A 13,015-nucleotide genomic window follows, 5' to 3' on the forward strand; every position below is an offset into this window, starting at 1 on the left:
GAGCATCCACTGTTGCTGAAATACAATGCCAGTTGGATTTTTGTTCTCTTATAAGTGTGCTGTTATTCTCTCAGGAATTCCTTTTGTAAAGAAAACCTTTGTTACTCTGAAATTTTACCATGGCACCCCATGTACAGGTTGTTTGTGTTCTTTCCCCCCATTCAGCCTCCCTGACACATGGAGAACCCCTTCAATCCAATGACCTGTCTCTTTCTGCAACTCCCCATGGTCAGTTCTTGACCTGGTCCACTGTGCCCCTTTCATCTTCTGATAATACCCTTCCCCACCTATTCTTTTCTCTGTTGTAATGAGGAGTCAAATGCATGTGTGTTTAGTCAGTATCTTGATCCATGCTTTGAGGGGACAAAACATTTATGACTGTCTTGGATTTACAAATCTCAACTTAAAATTTTGTTTCCAGGGTGCCCGGGTGATTCAGTCAGTTAGGCATCCAAGCTCAGGTCATGATCTCATGGTTAGGGAGCTGGATCCCCACATCAGGCTCTCTGCTGTCAGCGCAGAGCCTGCTTCAGATCCTCTGTCCCCCTCCTCTCTGCCCCTCTCCTGCTCACAGTCTCTCTCTCTCAAAAATAAAAACATTAAAAATTATTTAAGAAATTGTTTCCTTTTACCCCAAATATCATCAAGATATTCTGAAACTCTAATCTCAAGCGCTAATTTCCATCTTTGAGCCAGCTTTTCATCTGGAAACAGCTCAGAAATCTCTTAGAATTTTAATACTGGCATCTCCTCAGGATAACCCTGGCTAAATGTTTCACCTTCTTTCATGGCAAGGATTTAAAATAATCCTCCTGTGTCTTCCCAGCATACTTTCCTTACCATGAGAATGAAGGTTTGATCCAGTTGATGGTATTGCACACTGCCACTGGAGCTACAACATTTTTCACTAATCATGGCCTAATTAGACCCACTGAGCTTCCCAAGACGAAAGAACCTACTTTATTACCTAATAAACACGCCGCACGCTTTCACAGAAGAGTCCTTATCTCACATGCGCTAGCCGAACAAGGTCTCGTGCATCTCATTACTTTAGGAAGAACAGAATATATTTCAGACAAGCTAGCGGTCCTGCAGAGCAAAGAAATCAGGCATCCTTCAACATTCAACAAATATTTACTAAGCGACTTTTATGTGTTAGGTACTATTCTAGGTATTAGGGACTAAAAGACAGAAATCCCTGGTCTCATGAAGATATATTCCACTGAGGAGAGACAGGCAATAAACCAAATACACAGCATGCTGAATGAGCACCGCTACTGAGAGAAATAAAGCAGGGAAGGAACCTCATGAGTGTCAGAAAGGGGCTTTTGAAATTTTCAATGGAAGGAGGTGACAGAGTGAGCTGTACAGATGTGTGGGGCAAGACACTCCCGGCAGGGAGGACAGAAAGTGCAAAGGCTCTCAGAAGGGAGTGTGCAGTGTGCCTAGGATACAGGAGAAAATAGCAAGGAGGCCAAGGAGGCTGGACCTGGGTGAATAAAGACGGAAAAATTAATAGGAGCTAAGTCACATATGACCTTCTGAGCCATTACAATGACTTTTACTAGGAGTGGAGTGAAAGCCCCTGGAGGCTTTGGAACAGAAAGTGATGTAACTCACATTTAAACAGTGTTACTCTGGCTCCTAGGAGTTGAGAACAGACTGAAAGGGAGTCAGACATAAGCAAGGAGACTGGTTGGAAGGCTATCCTTTTCCAGTAACTGGATTCCATATCAATTTCTTTTCTATTCTGACACCTCCCATCACTTCATCATTTGGCCATCCTTAACGATGAGTAACGTGTGTTACTCATACTCTATCCAGACTTCATATTTTTATTTTGATTAGGACAACCATTTTGAGCATATAACTTGTATAAATTGTATTCATTCATTACTGTTTTATCTGCATGGGAGAGAAATAACACAGATTCTCTCACTTGCCATATCCTTTGGAGGAGAGGTAATAAGTCTGACTCACCTATACTCAAAGCTAATGAAAGACGTCAAGCCAAGAGTGAACAGCAAGTAATTTCCGTCTACATGATATCTGATTCGGGAGCCTCTCAAACATATGAAATAGTAGAAAACTTCTCGTATGTGATCTCTTTGCCTTTAATCAGATTCGGTACATATTTTGAGGTTCAGGGACACAAGGGTGACTTATCTAAGGTCACACAGCTAGTAACTTGGTAATAAGAAGTCAAACTCAGGTCTCTTGATCTCAAGACCAGTGCTTTCTGCGTTGTGCCACCTGTGTCCAGCTCTTTGACTCATGACGGGACCAGGGTTGTCAAAGATGATGAGGCATGAGGCAAGAGACAATGCACAGGCTTCCTGTGGGACTGGTACAGCAAATGAGGAAATATGTGCTCCTTAGTTCATAATTCTTAGAGTGCAAATAATTATATCTCGATGGAAATTCTTTTTTTTTTAATTTTTTTAAACATTTATTCATTTTTGAAAGGCAGAGAGAGAGCGCGGACAGGGGAGGGGCAGAGAGAGAGGGAGACACAGAAACAGAAGCAGGCTCCAGGCTCTGAGCTGTCAGCACAGAGCTTGATGCGGGGCTCGAACTCACGGACCGCGAGATCACGACCTGAGCCGAAGTCAGCCGCTTAACCGACTGAGCCACCCAGGTGCCCCTCAATGGAAATTCTTTAAAAAGTTACCTGTGGAAAACATGAGCTATTAATAAAGTCCCATTGGAGAAGTGAGTTTCATAACATTGTTAACCCTCTCTCTCTTGTCTCTGAATCCTATTCTTGTTCTGTCTAGAGAATCTATCTCCTATATTTTAAAGAGTGAGAGTGTGTGAAAGAGAAGTGACAAAGAGGATGACTACTGAAGACGAAAAAAATCAGAAGTGAGGTTTATACCTAGAGCAGTGAAGTGAAGACGTAAGAAATTCAGCCAAGTGACGATTTGTTCTTTGTAAGGCACGCAGTTACAAGCACGAAGATGACATTTCAGGAATCGCCAGCCTAAACAAACACCCACGACCACTTAGAACCAAGGATTTAGTCCCAAGTCCTAGTGGGTAAAGCTACTGCAATTACAGTATCCATTTGTTGGCAACTCCTACGTTCTGTGAAAATTTTGACCGTAAAGGAATCTTGCACCTCATCAGCTGTATTGGATACAAAAACAATGTGGTACTAGAAGAGAGATTTAGAGTCTGAGTATTAAGGGCAAAAGAGGAAAACAACAAAAATGATAGTTCTTCATCATTAGGTTTTTAGCCATAGAAAGGAAGAAGGAAGAGTAAGTTTTCCATCTAGTCAGCCTCATCAATTTGACCAAAGGGAAAAATATTGACAAGAATTCCAGAATTTCATAAAACAGTGAGTCACTCTTTCCTGAACATTTTATTTTCCAGTGGAAGACGGTAATGGCTTCTTAATTCTTGAGCACACATCATGTCAATCATGTCAATGTCATGTGTTAAAATCCGATTAATTACAACGTACATGGAATGGCTTTCTGACTGGAGTGAAGGATGGTTTAACAAAAGGATCTACAACATGGTTGTAACATTTGAGAATTGCTTTTTAAACTTTCTAAGAAAATATTTCCTACCTGAGGGGCATTAGTAGCCACTAGAAATGCATTTGTCCGCCCTGGGTGATCGTAATCATGCATGGCAGCTGCCACGTAGAGAGCCATCAATTCCAGTGCAGGAATGTTTGCAGAAAGGCACCCATAGCTCTCATCTGGAATAGAGCAGCTCCTCGAAGAAATGTAGGCAATTTGCCCAGGGTTCATTCTACCATCCGAATCTGAGGAACAAGCAAAATACACCAGCATTACACTTACAATGAGACTCACTTACAATGAGACTAAGGACAGGATTCCCCATTGGAAATAAGATTATTTAGCTTACTTATTGACTAATCAAAGAAAGAAACTCTATTTATAAACAAGGACTTACAACAGTCTTTTATTTCCAACATACATGCTACTAGAGACAAAAAATGTTAAACATGATGCTGAAGTCACTTGCTTTATGAGACATTCTGAGGTCTTTATGATGCTCTCTTACTCAGGCTAATAAAAATTTTTAAAAACCTCCGGTTTCTAAACATTTGTTATTTAAGGGCTAGAGATAATGGCCAGGGCATAGGAAGTAACAGGAAAAAAGCAAGCTGGAGAATAAAATTTCATGAAAACAGTATGGAGATTTAGGAACTTAATAGATTAACAAACTAAGCTTCTCAATATAGATGTATTTCAAATCTTATCCAGAAAGATTACATTTCATTTGTAGCCCAGACTACAACTCTTCCCCTTCTCTTTTTCCTTCCATGAAGCCCCTTATAAGATGATGGCAAGAAAAATTATGGAAAATGAAAAGACATCAAAAACTGAGGAATGTCTCATTTAACATAATTCTCTTTTTATCCTCCAGTTAGAACCAATATTTTCACTATCAGCACTATGCTTTCAGTGTCTTAATATCTTACACCATGGATTTCTTAAATTGTTTTTGTATTTTAGTGCCTTTATCTATTTAAATGGTCATTCTCTACTTTCGCTAAAATAATCTTAAAGTACAAGAAAAAAAATAAGCCATATTTAGACTAGACAGCAAATAAAACCACAAAGATATTAAAGAGATACAAAATTTCATTCATTGTCTTCATCAGTGGAAACTAGGAATAATGTCCTGGCCTGTCAAAGTCCAAAATGCTCTTTTTTTTTTTTTTTCCTTAAGTTCATTTATTTGAGAGAGAAAGAGTGAGCGAGCGAGCTGGGGAGGGGCAGAGAGGAGACAGAGAATCCCAAGCAGACTCCATACTGTCAATACAGAGCCCACCCACCATGGGGCTCAAACTCACAAACTGCGAGATCATGACCTGAGCCGAAACCAAGAGTCAGTCGCTTAACCGACTGAGCCACCCAGGCACCCCTAAAACGATCTTGATCATAATTTATCTCACTCAAAATATTTGCCATCACATGAATTTCACATAATAACTTTAATACACACTAGTGAATTATAAAGATACCTCATTTTTATGCTGTTTATATATTTAATTAAATTGAGGTTTAGAATCACCCCCACTAGAACTTTTAAAAAGAAAGTTAAATGTATGGGTAAAAATATATTTAAATACTCAAATTTCTTTTTAATTAAAAACATTTTTAATGTTTATTTTTATTTTTGGGAGAGACAGAGTGTGAGTGGGGGGGGGGGGTAGGCAGAGAGAGAGGAAGACAGAATCCAAAGCAGGCTCCAGTCTCTGAGCTGTCAGCACAGAGCCCAACACGGGGCTTGAACTCACAAATCGCAAGATCACGACCTGAGCCAAAGTTGGACGCGTGACTGACTGAGCCATCTGGGTGCCCCTAAATATTCAAATTTCTAATAAGATTTTAGTTATAAATATCAGCCAATAATTTGAATTAGTTTATGTATAGTATATGCATTCCAGATTTCCTATAGAATTATAAATGTATATATATAAAATAGCTAAAATAGCAAAAGACATCCTTTTAAACTCAGTAATTACTTACAATTGATACATTAGGATCTTAATATATTGATGTTTCTTTGTTGTTTGGTTAAACGTGAAAGTAATAGTGTGAAAAATAAAATGGCTGGCAAGGACAATTAAACGTAACTATTACATTGGGGCGCCTGGGTGGCTCAGTTGGTTAAGCGTCCGACTTCAGCTCAGGTCACGATCTCACAGTCCGTGAGTTCGAGCCCCGCGTCGGGCTCTGGGCTGATGGCTGAGAGCCCGGAGCCTGTTTCCGATTCTGTGTCTCCCTCTCTCTCTCTGCCCCTCCCCCGTTCATGCTCTGTCTCTCTCTGTCTCAAAAATAAACGTTAAAAAAAAAAATTAAAAAAAAATAAACGTAACTATTACAGATTCCACTTGTTTACTTTCTTTCAGAAAATGGTGATTCTTTTAATTTGCTGATTAATCTAAAAGGAGGCCTCAGCAAAAGACAACCAGACTGGAAAAAACTCTGACAGTTTTTTTTCCCCCCTTTTTGTAACATAAGTGCCTGGATTAAGCTTTGATCTCCAAAGCATCCATTTCAAAGAGGCATCTACTATAAAAATGGCTATCTCAAAGAAATACCCTGTCAGCCACCTGTCTAGATAAAAAGCCAGGCCACTTCTAGAAATCTTGATTTCAATAACTGATCATCTGGGCTGCTGGTTTTCTCTCTACCCATGCTTTAAGTTCCTGCTTTTATGTTTTAAATTCACCAATAAAGAGTGAGCCAGTGAAACCGCCAACCTTGACCCCAATAAAAAGCAGAACCCCAGGTGTATCCACTTGCATGCTTGTGCACATGCTCTCTCCCCCTGTGACCTTGCTATGTGGTCCCAGCTATGCTGTGTAATTTTTAATTCTTATAATAAACCTTTATTTTTTCAAAGTTGCGTGGTGGTTATTGCTAAAGGGCATCTTGCAGTCATAATAACCACAAAGGCTGGTCCAGCCACAGCACTGGTTATTGACAGGCTGAGACCAACACACAACAAAGAGGTAAAACTATCTCTACTTATAAGTGACATGAGGTTATATATAGAAAAATCCTAAGAAATCCACTAAAAAGCTATTAGAATTAATAAAGATGATAAGGTTGCAAGATCTAAAAAATCATTTTATGCAAAAAGATCAACTGTATTTATATATGATAGCAATGAATAATCAAAAACTAAGCCCAAGAAAACCATTCTATTTACACTAGCATCAAAAAGAATAAAATACTTAGGAATAAACTTAACAAAAGTACAAAACTAGTATTCTGGAAACTAAAAAATACTGTTAAAATAAATTATAGAAGACTTAAATAAGTGGAAAAAATACCCATGTTCATGGACCAGAAGACTTAGTATTGTTAAAGTGGCAATACTCCCCCAAAATGATCTACAGATTCCGCACGATCCCTATCAAAATCCTAGCTATTATTTATAGAAATTCACAAGCTGAATTTAAATTCATATGGAAATACAAGAGATCCAGAATAGCCAAAACAATCTTGAACAAGAAGAACAAAGTTGGAGTACTTAAACTTACAATTTCAAAGCTTACTAACAAAGCTCTAGCAATGAAGATAACGTAGTACCAGCATAAGGCAGACCTACAAATCAATAAAATAAAACTGAGAATCCAGAAATAAACCCTCATATTTATGGCCAACTGATTTTGTAGAAGGGTGTCAAGACCTTGTTGAGAGTTATCTATGTGCCATGTATGATGCTAGATTCTTTCATACATGTCGTTTCATTTAATGCTCATAATTTTTTAAGGTAGAAACTCATTTAATAACATTTAAGGGCCGACTATGTGGAGAATATATAAAGAACTCTTTTCAACAAATCGTTCTGGGACAACTGGATATCCATGTGCAGAAGAATGTTAGATCTCTTCCTTTATCCATCCCCCCAAATTAGTTCCAATGGGTCATAGACCTAAACTTAATGGCTGTAACTAAGAAACTCTTAGAAGAAAACGTAGGGTAAATCTTCATGATCTTAGGTGAGGCAAAACCCTTCTTAGACATGATACCAGAAGCATGAGCAACTAAAGAAAAATTAGATAAATTAAACATCAAAATTAAAACTTTTTGTACTTCAATAGACACTATCAAGAAAGTAAAAAGACAACTCACAGAATGGCAGAAAATAGGGGCAAATCAATCTGATAAGGGACTTATATTCAAAATATACGAAGAACTCTTACAGCTCAGTAATAAAAAGACAAATGACCAAATTTAAAAATGGATGACATGAATAGACATTTCTTCACAGAAGATAGACACATGGTAAGGCATTCAACATTAGTAGCCATTAAGTAAATGCAATGAAAACCACAATGAAATACCACTTCAGAGTCACTAGAACGGCTATCAAAAAGATAATAACTGGGGTGCCTGGGTGGCTCAGTCGGTTGAACATCCGGTTTCGGCTCAGGTCATGATCTCAAGGTTTGTGAGTTCGAGCCCCACATCAGGCTCTGTGCTGATAGCTTGGAGCCTGGAGCCTGTTTTGGATTCTGTGTCTCCCTCTCTCTCTGCTCCTCCCCTCCTTGTGCTCTCTCTCTCTCAAAAATAAATAAACAGGGGCGCCTGGGTGGCTCAGTCGGTTGAGTGTCCAACTTCGGCTCAGGTCATGATCTCACAGTCCGTGAGTTCGAGCCCCACGTCGGGCTCTGTGCTGACAGCTCAGAGCCTGGAGCCTGTTTCAGATTCTGTGTCTCCATCTCTCTCTGAACCTCCCCCATTCATGCTCTCTCTCTCTGTCTCAAAAATCAATAAAGGTTAAAAAAATTTTTTTAATAAATAAACATAAAAAAAACTTTTTAAAAAAGATAATAACAAGTGACAAAAAAAAGGAATCTTCATACATTGTTGATGAGAATATAAATAATGTAGCCCCCTTAGAAAACAGTTTGGCGGATGCTCAAACTGTTAACCACAGAATCACCTTATGACCCAGCAATTCCACAGCTAGGTGTATGCCCAAGAGAAATGAAAACATATATCCACACAAAAACTAGTACATGAATACTCATAGCAGTATTCATAACAGCCCCAAAGTAGAAAGAACCCAAATGTCCATCGACATTGGGTGGTAGGAGAATGAGAAAGAGAAAGAAAAAACTTGTTTATTATGTAAAATAAATACATGGCAATGAGGAAAAACACATGTGGCTATTATAGACTTCACTTCTGTGACTGGTCACATAGCTATAGTTCAGAGTTATCATTTTCTTATTCCGCTACCCATTCCATTTTCCCTTTGTCCTCAGCTAGCATCTCTACTGATCATGGTTCTTTGCCTAGTGGAATGACCTATATTTTCAAGGCTCTGCACTACTGTGATCCTATGATACTGGATTAGTAGTTTTTCATTATCTTTTGTCATTGGACATAGGAGTACCAAAAAGGCCAAAAAAATCCCCTAGGTTACTGATATACATCCTCTCACATACAGTAGGAACCTTATCTCCTCTTGATAATAAGGATCAGACAAAATCAATCACCCAACCTGGTACAGAATCTTTATAAGTTAGGTTGACTTATTCAAAAGATGATCATATCTGGAATAACTGTGGCAACTGGAATCACCACCTGATGAAATTTAGAATAATCTACCATCATTTCCCAAGATCCATTCATCTTGTGTAAAAGTCAAAATACCAAGATGAATGGCAACGTGATGGAAATCACAAATTCTGCACCTATCAAGTATTTCATAATGGCACTAATTTCTGGATGCAATCCATCCAGTAATACAGTGTTGCTTTGGTTCACTACTTTGTTAGAATGAGGCAATTTCAGGGGATTCCATTTGACCCTTTTTACCATGATGGTGCTCTCTGCAAAGACTGAGGAATTAATGGAGGGGTTCTGCCCAGTTGCTCAGTATGTTTATTTGAACTATGCATTCAGATGGGTGGGTTCAGAGAACTGATACTTATGAGGTGGGCCCCGACCAAAAGTCCTTTTATCCCCTAAATTCCATAAGCCCCTATGGTGATTGGTGGACCAGTGTGACATTTTATTACTCCAGGAATTAGTGCTGCAATGTTCTCATTACCTTGGCAAAAGGGGACAACTTCCGACACTCAGTTAGGTGTGGGAAAGATGATCACATGATCAACCCCTCTCAACATCCTGTTACTGTAAGCCTTTGAGTCCCTTCCTCAGAGAGAGATGTGAAGAGGCTATAGTGCCGTCCCTTCTTCAGAGACATGAGCCATGGAATGGCAAGTGGCTTCTAGACACTGGAGGAAGCAAGGAAAGAGACTCTAGGAAGAACACAATCTTGCTGACACTCTGGGTTGGCCCAGCTGGATCTATTTTGGACTTCTGACCTCCAGAACTGTAACATAGTAAATCTGTGCTGTTTTAAGCCACTAAGTCTGTGGCATTACAGCAGCAATAGGAAACTAATACAGACTTTTGTGCCTGGAAGTGGTATATTGTTGTAACAAAAACCTAAAAATGTGAAAGTAGCTTTGGAATTGGATGATGGAGAGAGGCTGGAAGAATTTTGAGCACATTTTGAAACCAATAAAAGTTATTAATCAACATATTCAAGAAGCTCACTGAACCCCAAGCAGAATGACTACAAAGAAAATCACCTGAGTATATAATAGTAAAAAATGCTAAAAACCAACAGCAAAGAGAAAACGGACATATTAATTTTCAGGAGAGATAAGACTGAAGGCCAATTTGTCAATAGAAACTATAGAAATCAGAAATGGATGGAATGGTATCTTCGAATGTACTAAGATATGAAAATATTCTTCTAAGAAAATCAATACATCCACAAACACAAAAGCTAAAGAAAATGACTATTGGAAAGAACAAAGAGCACTAAAAGAGAGTAAATATGGAATGGCAGAAAAATAATGGCAGTACTTTGGACTCAACTACCAAAGACTATAAAGCAATGGCCAAATCTATGACATTTACACTGATTAGTATGGAAATAGTTCTCAGGCATTTGTAACTAAGCAAATTCTGTCCTGGTATGTATGTATGTATGTATGTATGTATGTATGTATGTATGTGTGTGTATCTCACTGGAGTAACTCTCCCCTCTTTTACAAGCTAGAGTAAGAGAACCATGTTATAATTCATTACATTTGTATAATTATATTTATGATGAGGAGCAGAATTAGCTTTCTTGGAGGGCAAAACTTAAATGTTATGAAAGGTTTTTAATATCATCATTTAAATGTTTATATGAAGCTTTTAAGTATGTCTTTCATTGTGAATGTTACACATTTTAAACTTACATGATATACCTAAAACAAACAAAAGAATTGAAAGAAAAGTGCAAAGAAATGGATTATCATAATATGTGGGATAGCAAGCACCAGGATGGGTCACAGGAAAGAAACATGGTAGATCCAACAGTATCGGACCTTAACCTAGCTCTTAAGGTGAGTCAGGTTTCCTAATTTGCATGTATTATGCACCAAAATTTACATAGTCCTTTTTATGTACCAAAGGTTACTTTTTGAAAATTTTAAAAGAACAGAGGTAATGAAATGAGATTGCTTGATTTATTATTTCTAGACAAATAATTAAAAGGAAGATTTCTAGAAGGAAGTACCTGTTTCGTTTCCTGTTGTATGATCATTGTGGATCTGCTGTAAACCAGGAATTGGCCGGGTTGTCAGATACCAAACTGCATGCAGGACGTCTGTGGCATGTATACGGTTGTGATCTAAAGTCACCAAAATATTTTATAAAAATGATCATTCTGTTGAGTTTAACATAGGACATTTTAAAAAATATAATAATTTTCTATTTTACTATATCCTCATAAGTAAAATGTATGGCTTAGAATAATTTCCCACAATTATATTTTTGTTTCTTTCTTTCTTTTTTTTTTTTTTTTTTAAGTAAGCTCACTCTCCAACAGGGGGCTTGAACTCACGACCCTGAGATCAAGAGTTGCATGCTTGGGGCGCCTGGGTGGCTCAGTCAGTCGGTTGAGTGTCCGACTTCAGCTCAGGTCATGATCTCACAGTTCATGGGTTTGAGCCCCATGTCAGTCTCTGTGCTGACAGCTCAGAGCCTGGAGCCTGCTTTGGATTCTGCTCCTTATCTCTCTGCCTCTCCCTCACTCGTGCACTGTCGCACTCTGTCTCTCAAAAATAAATACATGTAAAAAAAAAAAAAGTTGCATGCTTTACTGACTAAGCCAGCCAGGCACCCTTGTTTTCATCCTATTTTTTCAAGTCTCTTGATGTGTTAAAAAGTTCTCTTTTAAAAACTTTCACATATACTATGAAAACATAGTAAGACAGTCAAAGAGAAGGCAAGTAACAAGGGCCAATTGAAAGGCATTGGAAAATTTACTTACAGTTGGTATTTTGTGGCTTTAAAAACCTTATGTAAATAGTGTCTGGATTATGGGCACCCATGTTTGCACACAAAAGTTTTGGCACACAGATAACAGTTACAAATTCTGGATACTTGAACTCCTCACCCCCCACTCCTCCAACACATGTACATCAAAAAAAAAAAAAAAAAAAAAAGATGAGCTATATATAACTATACCTCTCAGGCCTACTATAAGGATTAAGTGTTAAATGGTATATATGAAAACATCCAGAACAGTGTCTGAGACATAGTACATAATCAAGAAAACATTGGTTCACTGAAATATCACTATCTGAAAGGGCAAGGCCTGCAACTGAAAGCCAGTTTTGCAATTTCTAGTTTTATGATCTTGGGAATGATTCTTCTGAGTTTTTACTTCTCACCTGTGAAGGTAGAGAATACAACCTTTCCAGCAAAGACTAAATGATATAATCTTCATGAAAAATTCATAAATCATTGAATAATGGATATTCAATAAAAGTTCAACATTTCAACAAATATTTAATGAGTACCATGTAGAATCAGCAGGTGATACTACTAACATTCAGCCTACTGCTAGGACATGATGTCAATCTGCAAGGAGCTTAATTATTAATACAGCCAACACCTTTTATTGACCATTTACTATGTGCCAGGAATTCTGAAACACACTTTACACGGCTTATCTTATTATTAACTATGGGGTAGGAACTATTGTTATTTCCATTTACAAATTTGGGAACTAAAGTTTAGAAAAGTTAGATCCAGAGACACTTTTTTTTTTTTAATGTTTCTTTATTTTTGAGAGAGAGAGAGAGAGAGAGAGCGCGCGCGCGCAAGTGGGGGAGGGACAGAGAGACGAGAACGGAGGATCAGAAGCAGGTTGCGCGCTGATAGCTAGCCTGATGTGGGGCCTGCACTAATAAACCATGAGGTCATGACCTGAGCCGAAGCTGGACACTCAGCTGACTGAGCCACCCAGTGCCCCAGAGACTCTTTTCGTAACTAATGTATCCTAATGGGAGCTGATAGTGAAGACTCTACTGCCTCTTTCTTTCCATTCCCCTTCCTCTGAAGTTCATTTTAAAGTATCACTTTATTCTATTTATAAAATTCACTTTTTGAAATGCATATTTTGTAAGTGGAAATTATGGTACATAGAAGCCACA

The 13,015-nt window shown here is 38.3% G+C and overlaps 1 protein-coding gene across 2 annotated transcripts in view; it reads right to left on the reverse strand.

Moving 5' to 3' along the window:
* Positions 1–2,628: 2,628 nt before the first annotated feature.
* Positions 2,629–13,015, reverse strand: part of LOC125917267 (cGMP-inhibited 3',5'-cyclic phosphodiesterase B-like) — a 40,748-nt gene continuing 30,361 nt past the window's right edge. For both annotated transcript variants that reach the window (XM_049623520.1, XM_049623521.1), the window contains 2 exons: positions 11,092–11,205; positions 2,629–3,778 (listed from right to left, as the gene is read on the reverse strand). In XM_049623520.1, the coding sequence (XP_049479477.1) occupies positions 3,504–3,778; positions 11,092–11,205 (389 nt within the window). In that variant the 3' untranslated portion in view covers positions 2,629–3,503. The remainder of the gene's footprint in view (positions 3,779–11,091; positions 11,206–13,015) is intronic.

Source organism: Panthera uncia, unplaced genomic scaffold, assembly GCF_023721935.1.
Source record: "Panthera uncia isolate 11264 unplaced genomic scaffold, Puncia_PCG_1.0 HiC_scaffold_1636, whole genome shotgun sequence".
NCBI classification, from domain to species: Eukaryota; Metazoa; Chordata; class Mammalia; order Carnivora; family Felidae; genus Panthera; species Panthera uncia.